At 42.5% G+C, this 19,679-nt stretch overlaps 1 protein-coding gene across 1 annotated transcript in view; it reads left to right on the top strand.

Annotated features, from left to right (window-relative positions):
* Positions 1-19,679, top strand: part of ABCC4 (ATP binding cassette subfamily C member 4) — a 188,448-nt gene that overhangs the window by 61,547 nt on the left and 107,222 nt on the right. Inside the window, 7 exon segments of the mRNA XM_018056447.1 lie at positions 2,998-3,087; positions 4,146-4,309; positions 5,316-5,441; positions 6,757-7,006; positions 12,561-12,662; positions 16,372-16,461; positions 17,867-18,058. Of these exon segments, the coding sequence (XP_017911936.1) occupies positions 2,998-3,087; positions 4,146-4,309; positions 5,316-5,441; positions 6,757-7,006; positions 12,561-12,662; positions 16,372-16,461; positions 17,867-18,058 (1,014 nt within the window).

The following is a 19,679-nucleotide window of genomic DNA, read 5'->3' on the forward strand; positions in this document are numbered from 1 at the left end:
CCAACCAACTCATCCTCTGTCGTCCGCTTCTCCCACCTTCAATCTTTCCCAGCATCAGGGTCTTTTCAAATGAGTCAGCTCTTCCCATCAGGTGGCCAAAATATTAGAGTTTCAGTTTCAACATCAGTCCTACCAATGAACACCCAGGACTGATCTCCTTTAGGATGGATTGGTTGGATCTCCTTGCAGTCCAAGGGACTCAAGAGTCTTCTCCAACACCACAGTTCAAAAGCATCAATTCTTAGGCGCTCAGATTTCTTCACAGTCCAAGTCTCACATCCATACATGACCACTGGAAAAACCATAGCCTTGACTAGACGGACCTTTGTTGACAAAGTAATGTCTCTGCTTTTCATGCTGTCTAGGCTGGTCATAACTTTCCTTCCAAGAAGTAAGCATCTTTTAATTTCACGGCTGCAGTCACCATCTGCAGTGATTTTGGAGCCCAGAAAAATAAAGGCAGCCACTGTTTCCACTGTTTCCCCATGTATTTGCCATGAAGTGATGGGACCGGATGCCATGATTTTAGTTTTCTGAATGTTTTCAGAAAACCAACCTTTTCACTCTCCTCTTTCACTTTCATCATAGAGTTCTCTTAATTGTCCCTTTCATCATAGAGTTCTCTTAATTGTCCCATATGTAATTTCTCTACTCCCTATCCTCCACCTCCCCATAAATAGATCCCTGCTTCGATGGAATGAATACTCCACAATTCATAGTATTGTTCTTAATGGCCATGTGGATTCTAGAATAATCAGTAATTAGATATTTAGATTGTTTCCTAATTTTTAGTAATTTGACATTTAGATCGTTTCCAGATTTATATATTAACAAATAGCAGTGCACATGAACCTGATTAAAGCCAAACCTTTCAAGACATCCTTAATTTCTCAGGGTGTGTGCATTGCAGAACTTTTGATATGCCAGGTTTCCTTCGAGAGTTAACTGCATATATTCTCTTTGGTGAAATGAAATGTTCCTACACCGCTGCCAAACTTGGATGTCATATTTTGAGTATATTTGATTATTAGCAGATTTTCATTAACATTCTATGTTTCTTTTCCTATACATATCCTTTGTCTCTTAAAAAAATTGGTAGGCTTTTATAATTGTTAATCAATATTTAGAAGTTCTTGATTTATTAAAAGTTAATAACTTATTAATTAACTTTACTAATTTAGGGTCTGACTTATAGAGCAGATTTGTTCCAGTTGGTTTGCCTTTTATTGTTCTCATGGTAGAACTATTTTGCTTCCGCAAGGAAAACAAATTTAACCAAATATCGATAATAGCCCCTTGTAACATGTTAAGTAAATATAGAGCTAAAATAATAGCATTAGTTTGTATGTTGTTTTCTCTAAAGTGGATGTGAACTGTTTTTACTATAACCTATAGACGTGGGTTCGATCCCTGGGTTGGAAAGACCCCTGGAGGAGCGAATGGCAACACACATCAGTATTCTTGCCTGGAGAATTCCTTGGAAAGAGGAGCCTGACAGGCTACAGTCCATAGGGTTGCAAAGAGTCAGACACGACTGATGCAACTGAGCACGCATGCACATACTTTTTTAGAACTGAAGATTAATTTTCTATAATTAATGGGCAGCAGTGTGTGGACTGAAGAAAAAACGGTACCTAGGAGTTGAGAATTAAGTTTTATTTGGTGGGCCTGGAAAATCCCATGGACAGAGGAGCCTGGTGGACTATAGTCCACAGGGTCGCAAAGAGTCGGGCACAGCGGAGTGACTAAAAAACAACAAGCCTTGGATTAGATGATATCGAGTTTTGTTCTGATACGGAATTCCTGTTAGATCGGTTCTGTTAGTCTGTCTGGGGCAGTTATTTTTTGTAAGTCATGTTGTTCCTGACAGCTGATGTGGATGTCTGAGCTGTTTATTAGGAAGATCTCTTTCTTGTCGTTGGGTAGAATCTGCTGTCTCCTGGCACTGAGTGACCTCATCGAGGCCCCGTGGAGTCTGCCTCTGTTCACATACAGTGAAGTTCGGGCAAAGCCCCTTGGGGAATCCCCACAAGATGTTCTGGATTTAACCTCTGCTCTTCCTACCCAAATTACAGCTGTTTCTACAACTTACAACATCCATTTCTTCCACTTCAGTTCAGTGACACTTGAACTCTGCTTGGGCACAATATACCCCCAGGGAGAAAACAAGCCAATCACAGGGCACACTTCTTCCCGGGGGTCACAGTCCTGCACTGCTGGTCTTTCAATGCCTGAAAACAGGTGCTTCGTATATTTTGTCCAGCTTCATAGTTTTGCAGTGGCGGGCAAGTCCAATACCCATTATTCATTCATGGTTGGAAGCATAAATCTGGGCAGATTTGCTTGTAAGTCATGTCTTCGTTGTTAATAATACTACTGTCGCATCATGTTCTGTTTTTTTCTATCCTGTGTAGCATCTCAGTGATTCTCTTGTGACCGATTCTTGATTTCTGTGTTGGCTGCAGTGTTATAATTGCTTCATGTTAACTTTTGTTCCAAAACTAGCCCTTTGGTCCATTGATTCCCATTAGGTGGATTTTTTTGTTTTTCCCTTTGATGATCAGTTTAAAGTCAGAATTGGTGTGCAGTTCTGCCTTCTTTTAGTTTAGGCATCAAATATCTACTTCTTCAAAATATGTGTTTTCTGCATGAAAAATTATCATTTATTTGTATGTAAAATTGCCTTTAAAAAGTAAATAGGAACCTTTTAATATATCTGTTTAGATATTGCCCATGTCCAAATTCATCCAAACAAGAACAAAAACAAGACAGGGTTGGGGGCATTGTTTCTGTCTGTTTGCTGTCCTTGTGGAGATGGCGGTCGCCACATTGAGGGGTTGAAGGACAAACGTGGGTCCCTAGAACCCCGCTGTCAGGGGTCACACTCCTCAACCTGACATAGCTCAAGACCCCATCAAAACGTGCTCTGTTGTGTTACGTTCCAGGAGTGACTTGGTATCACCACAGAAATCCAATTCTGTATCTCTTTCATTTCAGGCCCTTCGCCTGAGTAACTCGGCCATGGGGAGGACCACCACAGGCCAGATAGTCAACCTGCTGTCCAATGACGTGAACAAGTTTGATCAGGTAAGCTGCGCAAGGGATCCTCTTCCATTTTCCATCCTTCTCACTGCGTTCAGCTTATTGGGATGCCGGGTTCTAGGCACAGGGTTCTGTTGAGGACGTAAGACAAGTGTTCTCTTTATCTAGCTCATTTCCTCTGTGTGCAACTTAGATGTAGTCATGTGTATTGCTCTGTAGATGAGAAGTTTGTTTTTCTGACATTGTGTACAACATGCTTCAGTAATAGACTGGCAGCAGAGTTCTTGCCCAGCTTGTTTAGTGTCCCCCTTGGTTAGGGGTCCTTCTGCCATGGCCCTTCTTGGCACATGATGTCAGTTTGCTGCCTGAACTGTGTTCCTCCTTTCAAGGTGATGAAGGCCTGGTGGGCAGGGGTTGTTCTTTCCCCTGTGCCCTGTTCAGTGCCTGCTGCATAGGGAGCCTGTGAGGAGTAATGCCAACTGGGTGGTCCCTAGCCAGAGGCAACCTACTCTCCACTGTCCCATTGCAATCTTTTTTTACGCTTTATGAATAGATCACATTACCCAGGGCATTGTAGCTTCTAGTCAAATCTGTATTGCATTAGACACTTCTCTTTCAGTTATTCATTCATCAAACATGAACAGAGGCCCCTACTCAGTTTCAGGGATGCATAAGATTTAGTTTTTGCCCTGGAGAAGCCACAGCCTGTTAGGGAGGAACATACACAAATGATTACTGGAGAGTGTGGGGGAAATAGACTTTCCTGGGGTGCCAGGCAGCTGGAGGGGACACAAGGACTGAATTCTGAAGTGGACAGGGTTTGGGGAAACCTCGAGGTCACCTCTGGGGTAGACAAAATTAAAATCTTCCAGGGGCTGCCAGTCAGCTTCTTCCAGGACATTCCTGCAGCTAATCTTGTGCTGCCCTGGAACAGCAGCATCTCGGGCAGATGCTTAGATTTCTGCTTTAGCAGGCTTAAAACCCACTGCGATCATTTCTGTTTCAGTCCCCATCTGTTCTTTGACAGGAGATTGTTTTAAATTGTGTCCTTATAGGTTTTGTTTTTGTATAGTCCTAAGAAGGCTTTGTCTTTTTCTTTTAAGGTAACGATATTCTTGCACTTTCTGTGGGCAGGGCCACTGCAGGCTATCGTAGTGACCGCCCTGCTCTGGATGGAAATAGGAATATCATGTCTTGCTGGGATGGCGGTTCTCATTATTCTTCTGCCTTTGCAAAGCTGCATCGGGAAGTTGTTTTCTTCACTCCGGTAAGACAGACACTGGTTTAAAAAATTGCTAATGTGTAATTGATTAACATCGACCATCTGCTTGGAGTCGTTTGCTGGCTCCTCCAGGCACCAAACCTGAATAAGTGGAGTGTCCTTCAGCAGAATGTACCTTAAATGATGTTATTTAAACTTTATTAAATAGTAATAACCTTAGAGGCCCAGTTCCAGATGCATATATTTTTGTTATGCTTGTGTTAGAGCCATTTTCAGGTGTGTATACGTTGTATGTATCTTGTTTTTAATACAATGCTATAAGCACCCAAAGAGCGAGATCAATCTTAAATATGACTTTGTAAAGTACCACAGTCCCAGCAGCGTTTGTGATAGAAAAGAGACTGGTGATAAAGGGCCTAATGGTGATAAATTAGAGCTTTGAGGTGGGTCATTGTCCACGTAGTCAGGTGATGGAGATCCTGTGCTATTTGAAGCCAGTTTAAGTTTTTTTGTGTGTATACATTTTCACGTGGTGTTTTTCTCTCCTTGGAATTTCATTTCCTACTTTTGCTGTGGAAAGCTGTTCCTCATCCTTCAAGGCCCTGTTCTAATGCTACCAGGTCCCTGAAGCTTTTCTTGTTGTCCTTTCCCAGTGCCATTTTAACAACCCCATCTTTTCTGCTCCCCAGCACTTTACTCCTATTTTATTACATCACCGACACTGTCTTCCTGTTAGATTTGGGTGTCTTTCTGACTTCTCTACCCAACCACGACCTCCTTGGGCAGGTGGTTTGTATCTGACTCATTTCAGGTCTTCCTTAGCCAATACTGTGAAGTTCTCCAGGTTACTTCTTGAAGTGGGCTGAATGGTTGACTCCCTAATTGAAGTCTTCCTCCGTCTGTACTTTGAGTAGGACCTGCCTGTGTTGTCAGCTTAGGAGAGCTGTAGGGAATCATTTGATCCCTGGTGCTTGGCTGTGCCCTTGCTGCTGTCGGTAAGGAAATTCTTGCTGTGGTCACTAAGGCTCGTCTCTCATGTCTGTCCTCTTAGGAGTAAGACCGCAGCCTTCACAGACACCAGGATCAGGACCATGAATGAAGTCATAACTGGCATCAGAATAATAAAAATGTACGCTTGGGAAAAGTCTTTTGCAGACCTTATCACCAATTTGAGAAGGTAAGTTTTTGTACATACATGTATTTTCTGGTTTATTTCATATTTACTGAGTGGTTTAGAAGTCTTACCAAGTTTTCAGATTAAGGTGAGCTTAAATACTCTTTAGTTCAGCTTTATTACATGTGGCAGGAAGGTTAAGTTGAATAGGAGAGGTGTCATTTGAGTAAAGGAATAGGTATATATGCTTCTTATAGAAATTAAATAATATTTCTTAATACTGTATATCCCAAATGAGCAATGATTTAAGATGTTAGCATTTAAAATGATATTTAAACTGAAACTATAACTTATACAGCACAAATGGGGAGATTATAGAGGTTGAGTGTACATGTATCAGGCCAGATTTTATGAATCAGTATTTTTTTTCTTTAATAAATTTTTTTTTTATTGAAGGATAATTGCTTTACAGAATTTTGCTGTTTTCTGTTAAGCCTCAACATGAATTAGCCATGAAAATTGAAGTCGCTCAGTCGTGTCTGACTCTTTGCGACCCCATGAACTATAGCTTACCAAGCTCCTCTGTCCATGGGATTTTCCAGGCAACTGAGTGGATTGCCATTTCCTTCTCCAATGAATCAGTATTATTCCAAACAGAGCCATAAAAACATTTTTTTATGCTTTGCTTTGTTTATAGAATTTTTTTTCCATCTTTCCTTTACGCCTCTGATGAGTGTTTGTACTCCAGCACAGTGTGCTTAGAGTTCCCTGGCTGCTCCCATCACCTCTACCTTTGCACCTTTGTGAGCACTCCTCCCTCTGCTGGGGATACACTCTCATCTTCCTTCTTCTCTGGCCTCCGCCAGCCCCGACTGACTCCAGCTCATGTTCTCAAGTTCCTCGTCCCTGTGACCTGCCCTGATGCCACTGCTCCGAGTTAACACGCCTTTGCTCTTTGTTTCTCTGCTCCCTGCCTCTATCTGTTGCCTTGGTGTCTCTCAGTTTTGGGGTTGCTTATTCTCTTTCCTCTGATTTCATGAGCTCCTGGTGGGGACGGGCTCTGTCTTTTTGTCTTCAGTGAAGAACTCAGCCCAGGACTTGTTACAAATGCTGGTTGAATGGAAGTTCAAACCTTGTCTAACTGACCCAAAGTGTTTAAAAGTGACTCCATTTAGTTGGAAGAGTGAAGTAGTGATGAAGCATGTGGTCCTTGTCTCAGGCAGAGCCCCTGGGTATGCAGTGTCTCCGGGATGTGAGAGATGGATTATCTTAATCTGTGTCCACTCCCTAGAAAGGGACCACTCACACAGGGCACTGAATTCATGTCTTGGATGTGGATGCTTCTTTTAAAACCTATTTCCTACACTTTTTTTCCCAGGAAGGAAATTTCCAAGATTCTGAGAAGTTCCTACCTTAGAGGAATGAATTTGGCATCATTTTTTGTTGCGAGCAAAATCATCGTTTTCGTCACCTTCACCACCTACGTCCTCCTTGGCAACGTGATCACAGCCAGCCGTGTGTTTGTGGCGGTGTCGCTGTACGGGGCTGTGCGGTTGACAGTCACCCTCTTCTTCCCTTCGGCTGTCGAGAAGGTGTCAGAGGCATTCGTCAGCATCCGAAGAATCAAGGTTTGCTGACACATAACTTTATTATGTTGTAGGTGGATTTTGTGTCTTTTTTTTTTTTTGCCTCTTTTTGTTTGGTGTAAATGTGTTCCAGTTAGCTGAGGTTTAGTGCCAAGGCTGGCAGTCATTCCAAAATGTCTCAGTACTCCCCTGCCTTCTGATACAGCTGCTGCTGCCGCTAAGTTGCTTCAGTCATGTCCAACTCTGTGTGACCCCATGGACAGCAGCCCACGAGACTCCTCTGTCCCTGGGATTCTCCAGGCAAGAGTACTGGAGTGGGTTGCCATTTCCTTTTCCAGCGCATGCATGCATGATAAGTCGCTTTAGTTGTGTCCGACTCTTTGCGACCCCATGGACAGCAGCCCTCCAGTCTCCTCTGTCCATGGAATTCTCCAGGCAAGAGTACTGGAGTGGGTTGCCATTTAGAGTACATTGTAAATATCATATGATTCCTGCCCACTTATAGGTGGTAGTATGAGTCGCAGGGGTACAGGCTCTTGATGACGCAGGATGATTAAGTTGTTTGAAAGTAGGAGGAGCAAACAGATTGCATCTCTTGTGCTGCCTTGAATGACTAGGTAGTGACTGTGCTCAGTCCTGGCATGAATTGGATTCCTCTCTGGTCCGGGAGAGGAGGAACTTGCTGAGAGGTCCCTGTTTCTTGGGCAGAAAGAGTGGCCTCAGATTCATTTAGTTCTTTGTATCAAAAACAGATTCTTTCCTCCATAGATGTTTCACTTGATTTCTGAGCTTCCCCTTTTGATTTGCCTCTTTGTCTCTGCCCTTTTTCTGTTGCTGCTTAATCCTCTCTAGTTGCCCTCTTCCTTTCAAACTTGTGATTCCAACATACCCACAATCTGTCCTGTTCTCTTTTTAAAAAGTGTCTTTAAATTGCCAGAGATGAATAATTTCCATCACCAAGATAAGACCCTGTAGATATTTAAGGATTTGTGTTTTTATGAATCAGTCAAAAATGAAGATGAATTGGCTCTGTGAGGCAGCCTGGGCATGAACTTAAGTGTTTGGGCTTTATAAAAGATTTAATTTGTTTTGTTCCCATGTTTCCACAGTGACGGTTGGCCAGTAATAGATCTCTAGTGAAATTAGGTTTGGCTGTGGTTTTGATTTTATGTTTTGGTCTTGCCATAAAAGCTGAGATACTTTATGAAGTTTCTGTAGTATAAAAAACCATTGCACCTAAACAAATCAGCCATATGAGGTCAGTTCTGGTCCTCTGAGTTTATCTTTCTTTCTGATGGGGTTTCTAGCAACACTGTTAAGGAATGGTCCATGCAGTTCAATCAAATTTCCTTCTGCTTTCACATCTTGAAGCAGAACATTTAGAAATGGATTTGGACCATAGTAATGTTCTCAGTGACACGGTGACCTGTCCAGATAGAAGCTTCACATGTGTGTTGTGTTGCTGTGGTTTTGTTATCGTTGCCGCCAGGGCTCCCTGTGTGGTCCAGGATCTCTTAAACCCTGTACACATCATCTGATTTTATCTTGACGGCAATTGAATGAGATAAACATTAGTATCCCTACTTTACAGATAAGGAAACAAAGTTCCTGTGTAACAGATAAAATAGCTCACCCATCCTCACGCAGCTTTCAAATGACAGAACTAGGATTCTGCCCAAAGCCTGATTTCTTTTTTTTTAAAACCACTGTTAACAGTACCTTGTTCATACCTTCTGGCATGTGGAATGGTGGAATCTCTTGGCTCACTCTGTTGAGCCCCCTGGGTCACCTTCTTCTCTGTCCTTGATTTAAGTAAATGCTGCTAAACCTCCAGCAGCCCTGTGACACTCTCCCAGCACCTCCGTTCACCCTGATCTAGGGCTTCCATCTATATGCATGGCCAGCTCCGCACTGCCCAGCCCCATACTGCCCAGCCCCGCACTGCCCAGCATCATGTCAGGTAGAGTGATGCTGACTCCCTGGGAGTGTTCAAAGTTTTAGGGCTGGCAAGTCACCTGGAAGGAGAAGAACAAGAACTTGGTTCCTTCTCTTCCTTGTCTCTCACTTGGATATGTTCATGCCCAATTAGAAGATCAAGAGGGCAACAGGAGTGGAAGAAAAGGTCAGCTGAGTTTACTGACCCAAGTGGTCAGACCTGGGCAGGGTTTGACCACAGATGGACTGGAGGCATGGTGGCCATGTAGAGTTTAGAACAAGGTGTGGTATTGAGTCCTGCTGCCCCAGTGCCTCCTGCAGGCTGGTACTCTGTAGCCTGGGAGGTCATCTCCCAGGATTTCCACTCAGGTCATGTCTGGGAGCCGTAGGGAGGAAACCCACCAACCCTGCCCACCTTGGAGCAGGTGCAGTGGTCCCTTTATTTTTCTCTTAGTAATAAAAGGGGACTGAAGGCCTTGGTATTGTGCCACTGCAATAGGATTATAAATATCTTGTCTTAACTTAAAAGTACCAAAAGTCTTCAGTGTCTTTTACATCCAATGAAATGTGTCTCAGAGGTTAATATTTTTCAGAAAGCTGTGTAGATTTTCCCTTTGTAGCCACTGGGAAGTCAGTCTTTTTGGCTGCAGTTCTGACGATACTTTCCTGCATGACCTGTTCTGGGTCTGCACTTCATGGCTCTAATGGGCATTTAATTCCAGCTTTTTCATCAACCTGAGCCCTGGGGAAAAAAAAATGCAGCCAGCACTTTTGGCTCCTTTTCAAGCTGGTCATGTGTTGGAATCTCATTTAACCTCTGGAAGATTATACTGTCTTTCCCACTCAGACCTATTATTTGTGGGCAAATGCTCAATAAATTTAATTCTTCAATTGAGGCATAATTTTTCCTTTTTTTAAGTCAGTTTTTTTGAAAGTGAGGAATTTCTAGTTGACAGTACACACACTGAATATTGAGTTTTTTGGTAACACGCTTAAGCTAAAATTTTAATTTCTGTCTAGACAAGTTGGATAATATACATGTACAACCTTTTGCTTGTTGCTATGTGAACTCAAACTGTGTAAGGCTGTAGCCCTGCAGTCAGTGAACAGTCAAATCCGTGCAGCCACTACATGGTACAGCCTCTTCCTTTAGCTAATGCCCATGATGGGCTGACTTTGTGCAGGGCTCAGTCTTAGTTGAAGGTGGACAGTGTAAGTGCATGAAGGCATAGTATCTCCTCTCTATATGATTTACTATCCCTTTGGAGATTAAAGGTGGGGAGGATGGTGGCAGCCTCAAGTGTTCTGAGCAGGTTCCCAGGAGGATTAGCATTTGAGATGGGCTGGAAGGATGGATGAGATTAGTACTCAGGGCGTCTAGGCAGAGACCACTTGGGGACTGTGGACTTAGGTGCTGGTGGGACATTGTGGGTATTTAAGTGTGGTGGACACGTTCAGTCATGCTGTAAAGAGATCAAGAGGGAGTTGTGTTGAGGTAGGGTCAGTGGTGGTGGGGAGGGCTGGGGAAAGAAGCAAAAGGAAAAATATATATCAGTATTTGAAATTAATGAATAGTGAGTGAGATGCTTACATTATGTTGTTTCAAGAGGAATGGAGAATTGGCAGAGAGAGAAGCTGTGTCAGAACAGGCAAGAGCTGGTACATGGCTGATGATGGGAGAGGTGGTGTGGAGAGAGAACTCAGCCTGTGGTGGTTGAGAGTCTACAGAGGCCTGCTCAGCCCACCGTCCGTCCATCCTTCCTCCTGCTGGACATGGGCTCATGGGGGGGAGGAGTATCCGTGCCCTGTGTCCAGGTTCTCCGTGAGCCTGGATGAGAGGAGGAGGGAACAAGTGGATTGTGACTCCCACCAGCTGGTCTCTGGAGAGATGCAGGGATCTCTTCTTCCTTTTCCTGCACAGAAACAGGTTTTTATGTTGTTTTTCCCAGTTCTTCTTTTGAGAAGGTGCAAACACATTTGTAGCTTCGTGGCATGATAGATGAGGATGTCAAGGACTTGAAGGCTGTTTGTGATGTTTAGCAGAGAAGGTCCCTGCTCATGTGGTGGTCTGTTTCTCAAACGTCCTCACGTGTTGTCAGTTGCCATCTGTGTTGGTGTGGATTCGGTTTGCCTCTTAGTCTTAGAATTACCCATCCATTCTGCTTAAAATTTGCTTACAATTACCGAAGTTGCTTGTTTTTCTCTCATGCAAGAGTCCTTTTAAGTCTCTGTATGGATTTCCTTGGGCCGCCATAAAAAGTACCCCAAACTTGGTGGTTTAAAGCCACAGAATTATGTTGTTTCACAGCCTTGAAACCTAAAAGTCTGAAATCAAGGTGTCAGCAGAGTCAGGATCCCCCGGAATCCTACAAGGGTAACTCATTTCCTCTCCTCTGTTGGCTTTGGAGTTTGCAGGCAAACCTTGGAGCTCCTTGACTTGTGACCGCCATCACTCCAGCCTCTGTCTCCATAACCACATGGTTATTTTCTGTCTCCATGTCTCTCTTCTTATAAGGACACCAATCTTACTGGGTCTAGTACGCACCCTATCCACTGTGAGCTCACCTTAATTGATTACATCTGCAACAACTCTATTTCCAAATAAAGTCGTGTTTTGAAGTATTTGGGGTTTAAGACCTTTTGATATTATTTGAGTGGGGGGTTACAATCCTCCCCTGAACAAGTTCCATAGGTATATATAATGTTGCGGGCCTTTAATGGACCAGAACCTGGTGGTCTGGAGTCGACCGATATGAAAGTAAAGGGGAGAGAAAGAGGCTGACATTCCTTGGTTTACGCAGAAAGCCAATAAAGCCCCTGACATGGGACTTGCTCTCACGCGCCCTCTCGATGGAGTGAAGATGCAGAGTACCTTCTCGAGACGGTCTTAGAAGCCAGGGCAGGAAAGTGAACTCAGAGGGCCTCTGTGCTCCAAGGGATCAGCTTGAAAAAGAGAGGGAGAGAAAGACAGACACAGGGACCAGAGCTCTGATGGAACAAAGGTGTTTTAATCAACATGGTGTGGGCATATATACTGTCTTACAAGGTAGTTACTCTCAGCAAAGATAAAGATTAAAATTCCAGACTTACAAAACATAGGCGATCCATATTAGAGAGAGAGTTGTAAACAATCATTTTTACCGCATGGTTCACAAGAAGGAAGAGGGTATTTATCACTGTATAGAAAAACTAATGAAGGAAATGCCTGGATTCTTCAGCCCCCTGGAGAGGCTTGCCTCTCCTCTTAAATCCTGAATATTAAGGAGGTAGTAAGGAGCAGCGAATCCCTGACAGATCCAAAACACAACACAGGAAGCCTCCTGTTAAATGCTTCCTGACAATGTAATATAGTTTATTGTATGTTATTATAATAATATGTGTGTGTGTATATATAATATAGTTTATTATATATTATTATAATAATGTGTATATATGTGTGTATATATATACATATACTTCATTGTATGTTATTATAATAGTATATAATATTGTATATATTATCTAGTTTGTTCTAGGGTAAACTACACATTACGTACAGTTGGCATAGCAGTATGTAGGCTGCATAAATTTTTTTAATTGCAGATTCCAAGGAAGCAATTCTTCTTGTTTATTTGTTCCTACAGTTTAAATAATCTGATCTGTGTGTTTCCTTCTTCTGTAGAACTTCCTGTTACTTGATGAGATAACACAGCTCCACTCTCAACTGCCATCAGATGGTAAAATGATCGTGAATGTTGAAGATTTCACTGCTTTTTGGGATAAGGTAGCAAACCTTCTATTATAAGATCTTGACTGCTGAAAGGTTTATTGGAGAATGTTGAGGTTTTGTATATGGCATAAATGTGATTTATTCATTTACTGAAAGTATGTTATAAAAATTCTCAATGAGGAATAAGGTTTGCATGTGATGGAGATTCAGTTTAAAGTCAACCTAAGACATTGGACATGTTGCTCTCAAGAGAACTATTAACCCATTTGGAATTTAAAGTACATATGTTTGTAATGGTAGAATTTGCAGCATTGGAGAGAAAATGCCTCAGTGTGATATGGGTTAACGAGCAAATATACAACCAGTCATTAAAGACAGCAGGTTTTTGGGAATCAGTGTACATTTATTGCCTTGATGTCGTCAGACCATCACTGCAGCCTAGTAAGACCACGCTTGCATGCTCTGCCCTGACTGACTCTTTGCAACCACATGGACTGTAGCCCTCTAGGCTCTTTTGTCCATGGGATTTCCTAGACAAGAATACTGGAGTGGGTTGCCATTTCCTACTCCAGGAGATCTTCCTGACTCAGGGTTTGAACCCTTGTCTCCTGCATTGCAGGCAGATTCTTTACTGCTGAGTTAGGTTTTTTGCTGTGAGTTAGGGTGGGGGCTCCCCCATCCTAAGCTTCTGTGTGGTTCTGGCTACTTTGTTGGCAGCCAGGGGCCGGGAGGAGACAGCAGGTGGGCATGGTGAGCACCAGTGATTGCCAGTTGAAGGGTTGCAGTGTGTGGAAGCTGACAGGGAGAACTGGAGATTTTCCAGCACTTGGTTTATTTATGAAATAAAGGGCTTCCCTTGTGGCTCAGCTGGTAGAGAGTCCGCCTGCAGTGAGAGAGACCTGGGTTCAGTTCCTTGGGTTGGGAAGATGCCCTGGGGAAGGGAACGTCTACTCACTCCTGTATTCTGGCCTGGAGAATTCCATGGACTGTATAATCCGTGGGTTCTCAAGAGTTGGACATGACTGAGCGACTTTCACTTTAACTTTAAAGAAAAAAAAACAACAACAGAAAAACAATAGGGACCCCTCTCAAACTTGTACATGCAGTGGCTCCCCGTTTACCAGGGACTGAAAGAGAGTGTCCCGCCTCCATGGTTTCATGGTTCTCTGTGCACATCCTCCTGCACTGGTTTGGCAGATTCTTTACCAGCTGAGCTATCAGGGAGTTAATCAGAGTGTAGAATAGTAGGATAAATAGAACCCATGGTCCAGGAGAAGGAGTTCCATGCAGAGAATTACTTATGCAGACAGTGGAGGAGCCTCTCTGCTGGTGGCATTGGGGACCAGAGTGCAAGTGTCTAGACCCTGTAGACTCGTGGGTTTTCCTGCCTGTGACACTACATATCGTGCCACTTGAGTGTGTGACACTACGTATTGTACCACTACTTCAGATTCAGTAGCTGCCTCTGCACCTACAAAACAGTAGTATATTTCCAAATAAATAATAATATACCCCTACAGCTTTTGCACATGGAAATTCAAAGAAGGTGACTTTTCCAACCTGATAGTTGCTCCTATTTTCCCTCTTATTTTTGTATTTCTCATCATAATACAGTTAAAGCATTTATGGAAAGCAGCATTAAAATTCCATTATAAGGTTTACTATGTAAATGCAAACATTACCAAATTTATCTTGTTCCAAACTATGCAGCATTTTAAAGTGAACTCTTTTGCTCTTAGTCCAAAGAAGTTAATAGCATGTTCTGATACTTCTGTGCAATTTGAATTACAGTACTTCACAACCTTCTGGCCTTGCCTAGGGAAGGAACGTGTCCCTTGCTGGGGTCATTAGTAATTAGGGGCTGTCAGGTTAGGTCATAGGTGAGAGAGCCCTTGGGAGTGGGGAGGGACACAGACATTGGAGATTTAGAGAGAAGCTGAGTCTGACTGAAACTTCTGCTGGGCTGGGAGGCTGGAGGAAGACATGAGCTTTGTAACCTGCTCCCCTCCATAACCAGCTGGGCAGGTGGGGGAATATCTCAGAATCTGGGTCTCATTCATGAAACCCAAGTAGGGCTCAGCTGATGATGCTTATTGAGCCAGCTTCTCCTGAGCCTGGATAACCAAGAGTCCAGTGCTGCCCCCTTCTGGGCACAACAGAGCAGTGCCCTATCCTGAAGCCTGAACAGGATGGGAATTCAGTGTCTGGCCCTGACAGACCTAGAGGGTTGGTGACAGGGAGCTGATGTTTGTAAGTGGTTCACTATTTTTAGTCTTAGCTGAGTGAAAAGTAGTAAAATAGAAGCCCTAAATGTTAGAGAAGAATAAAGAATTGGAGGGTGCTTTAAAAATGTTTCTTATGTATTAAAATCTAGCCTCTTATTGATAGCTTTGTAATTCCTGTGAAACCTGGGGCTAGTATTTTAGTAATGAAAAGCCTCAAGCCCAAAGAGGAAGGGAAGTCCATGATTTTTGCCCTGACCAACTGAAGGGCTGCAACAGGAGGCTATGCTTGTGTATTTTGCCCACAGAATCATGAACCGTTGTGAGAGGAAAATAATGAAGCATTTCTTTTTTTTTTTAATTAATTTTATTTGAGTATAGTTGTCTTACAATGCTGTGTTAGTGAAGTATTTCTGAGTGAAAATTACGGAATCCAATTAAAAAGAAAGCAGTGAAAACATATCTCTTTTAAAATCTAGGGCTAGTTACTTTGATTATAAATAATTATTATTATTTTTTTTTTTTAGTAAGTGACTATCTATAGTTGGTTCAGTTTTTTCCAGAGACGTTTTTCATTTAGAACATTATCTTTTATTAGTCTTTTGGGTATTTTATGTAATGACATTTAACTACTTTTAAAAAAATTAGCAGTTAAGAATACAGTATATGTAATGATACACATATTCACCCTTAAGTTTGTTCATGAACATGACCTGTGATTGGCATGATGAATACTTTGTTTTTCTCCTTTGTGTTGGATTGTTGACCATCACAGGTAACTCCCTGGTTTGTTTGTACTTTTACAGTAGAAGTACTTCATTCTCTCTGTTTAGCATGTAAGAGGTATACAATTGAGGCATTGTCACTGACCCACGATATTATACTTAATCCCCTTTGCTTGGTTTTGTTTTGTTTTTTGGTGTGAAAACTACAGCTCTGGTTAAATTGGAGCCTTGACTGCCATTTATGTGACTTTATTTACCAAGAGCAACTATATCATATAAAATGCTCTGCTGCTTGCTGAGCATTAGTAAGACTTATTCTTTAACAAGTGAAAATACAGAGGTGAGAGGAGATATCAAATTATTAGTAGAGGAGCAGGCATGATACGTACGTATTCTGCCACCTTGTGGACAATACTGAAGTTGACATAACCAAGGGCTATAATGAAAATTCACAATTGATTTAAAAACCTCCCATACTGGATATTCAATTAAGTATATTATTGTAGTAAGTTAGTGTGCAACGTGCAGGTACATATTGAACACGTGACGTGTCATTTCAGTCCTTAAATCCTGTGAGTGTTGGGAACAGTGTCGTATGGAAATCTGGTAAAAAGAGGGAGCCTTCATAAAGGCAAACTAAAGCTGTTTCAAAGATATTTGGGGATAAAAGGCCCGCAGGGCTTAGTATCTTAAAACAGGAAGGAGGAAAATATGGGTTATATTAGCATGTCAATGATATATTATTTTCTCCACTTTTCAAAGTTCCTTGTGTTATTTTAATGAGATGAACAAAGTTTTCTAAACTTATATTTGCAGGCATCAGACACCGCAACCCTACAAGACCTTTCCTTTACTGTCAGACCTGGTGAACTGTTAGCTGTGGTTGGACCTGTGGGAGCAGGAAAGGTAAGTTGTGACGCCTTTTGTCAGCCTGATGTAATACCACAGCCCCTGTTAAATTCTAATAGAGTAGAGCCCAGAGCTGTGTATAATTCACTTTGAATTGAGGGTGTCTAGAACCGTGTTTTCTCTAGGTGTGTTCCATGGAACATTAGTTTTTCAAGAAGGTTTCCTGGCTGGATGAATCTGGATAAATACACACTGCTTTCCTTCTTGGTGCTTCACGTTGCACATTTGGAAACTGCTTGTCAGGCTTTTGACTTGTTAGTGAAGGAAATTATTGTTCTGTCCGCTGTTCAGGACAGAATGAGATAGAGGGGTCTTCTTTTTGTGACGGTTGTCCCTCCAGGGAGTCTGGATGTTAGAAAGGCTCTTCTGGGAAATTTGAGCATTTCCTCACATGATGTGACTTGGTCCTGTCCGTGCCCAGGGTAGTGAATGTGCTGGAGCTAAAGGTACAGATGAGATCAAGACTCCAGCATCTCTGCCCTCTAGAGGCAACCAGGTTCCGGGGCAGACAGATTATTTCAGCCCAGTGTGGCTGAGACACACGGACACACCCCTTCTGTGTGGTAGACAAGATTTGAACGACATGTGCACATGAACCTCATCTGAAAGAACAAAACAGAGTTCTAAATGAGGGATATGTACATGAGAGGGTGATGAGTTCCTATACGATGGACTTTTTTGAAACGTGACTCCAGAGGTGGTTTTTTTTTTTTAAAGAATCATCTTTGGATATTTTAGTCACAGAAAGCTTGTTAAGAACAAATATTTGATAAGTAAAGGATGCCTGGGATGCAGGGACAGCTGAATTAAACATCAGATACATGAACCATGCATCCTGCTGGGCTGTTTTGTTGGTTAAGGATGTTAAACATTCTTAATTAGTCTTTGCTGAATTTAGTGTTTCATTTGGGAGAAACTACTGGGCAGTTTAGGTTGTTATGCTGTGCTTAGTCGCTCAGTTGTGTCCGACTCTTTGCTACCCCATGGATGGTAGCCCGCCAGGCTCCTCTGTCCATGGGGATTCTCCAGGCAAGAATACTGGAGTGGGTTGCCATGCCCTCCTCCAGGGGATCTTCCCCGCCCAGGCATGGAACCCAGGTCTCCTGCATTGCAGGTGGATTCTTTACTGCCTGAGTCACCAGGGAAGCCTGTTTAGGTTGTTTTAGTATTATATTAATAATTGTGTTACTTATCAACTGAATATATTCATTCATTAGTTTATATTGACCAATAGTGTTATTTCTTTTTTTTTTCCCTACAACTGCCAGAACTGTATTTTATCCTGTTCTAAATGAAAGGGTTCTATCATTTATCAAGCACCCGGGTGGGGTCGGCTGTGCTGCGGGGCGTGTTCCGTCCTGAGTGCACCCTGTTCACGAGTGTGTGTTGCCATCTGTTTCAGTCGTCACTGTTAAGCGCTGTGCTGGGGGAGCTGCCCCCGAGCCAGGGGCAGGTCAGCGTGCACGGGAGGATCGCGTATGTTTCTCAGCAGCCCTGGGTGTTCTCAGGAACTGTGAGGAGTAACATTTTATTTGGGAAGAAATATGAAAAGGAACGATATGAAAAAGTAATAAAGGCTTGTGCTTTGAAAAAGGTGAGTAATGACTTTTGAGTTGCATATGCCCAGATTTCAAATGACGATCATGTTGGTTTAACCTACAAGGTCTGTTAGAAGATCTTTTTGTGTTGCTTAATACTTGAAGCTGGTTTTCTCACGAACATTCACACACATATGCTACTGTTTGAATTCTGATGTCGTAACAACACAGAATGCCTGTTTTGGGGTGGGGATTGTTTCGTCTTTTGCAGTTTTATTCACTTTTACTTCTCTTTTAGTGCACAATTACAAAACTTTGTAAAAATAGCGCTGTGTAATGAACGCTCGCGTGCACACCCCCAAGTTCGCCCCGGATCAGATGGTGGCCAGCCTTGCTGCATCTCCACTCCTGCCCTCTGCCTGCCCCACCCCCACCCCAGACTATTCTGGAGCAGATTCTAGACCTCAGATTAGTTCGTCAGTAAATATTTCATTAGTTTTTCTCTCTGAGACTGAAAAGAGACCACATTATTTTACCTGAAAAACAACTCAAATTCCTGACTGTCATCAGCTTTCTCATCAGCGCTTATGTGTTATTGATCAGCTCACTGGAAACCTTCTTCACCGTTGTTGGAATCCACATGAGATCTGTCTCCTGCACTTGGTTGATGCCGCCTTGGTCCCTTTCTGTCTCTAGGTTTTCCTCTCCACTTCGCTTTTCCTTAGTAATTAAAGAAAAAGGACTCCTTTACCATTTCTTCTTAATACAGCCTATTTTCACAGGAGGAGAGATAGTTTTCAGAAACGGTATTTTGTTTCACAGAAAATGGAAATTGAAACATTTACTGTATATGGAGATTTAGTAAATAAAATTAGGGAATCAGTTATGCAGATTGGGCTTACCTAGTAGGAGAGTATATTGATAATTTAATGGAAGGAAAGGGAAAAAAGTAAATACTGACTAGGTGCTATGTTATTTTCTTCGGTTATAAAAATCAGGGAATAATAGCATTAAAGGGCTCCCCGTGGGTCAGTTCAGTGCAGTCTGGACATCCGACTGTTCTTTTATACTGTGAGGAAAAAGGCTGGACTGCCTTTCAAAGGTGTGGGAGTGAAGACCTGTGAGGAAATAGTTATTGTGGTTGAACAGTGGCTTGAACATCATAGAGTAGTATTTGATAATTTTGTGGACGTAAGAAATTGTTTGCTTTTATTTTTCTACTTCTTTCTCCTGAGTTGTTTTAAATAGATTTTTCATTTGCAGAAATGATGTAGGGTTGGCAGGATTGAGGTAGCTTTTTAAAAAAATATTATAAGGAAAGGGGAAATGCACATGTAAAGTAGTAAGAATGCCTCTGGGCATGCTAGGCCTCCTCAGTCATGCCTGGCTGTGACCCAGTGAACTGGACCCACTAGGCTCCTCTGTCCATGGGGTCCTCTAGGCAAGAATACTGTAGCAGGTTTTCATTTCCTCTTCCAGGAGATCTTCCCAACCTAGGGGTCAAACCTGCATATCTTGAGTCTCCTGCATTGGCACGTGGATTCTTTACCACTGAGATACCTGGAAAGTCTCAGTAAGAACAATAGCTTCCATTTATTCAGAGTTGATGTCCAGATCATCTCTGTCATTCCCATGCAAGCATACATAAAAAGGCGTATGAGTTATTAATCCATGTTG

The sequence above is a fragment of the Capra hircus genome, chromosome 12, assembly GCF_001704415.2.
Source record: "Capra hircus breed San Clemente chromosome 12, ASM170441v1, whole genome shotgun sequence".
Taxonomy (NCBI): domain Eukaryota; kingdom Metazoa; phylum Chordata; class Mammalia; order Artiodactyla; family Bovidae; genus Capra; species Capra hircus.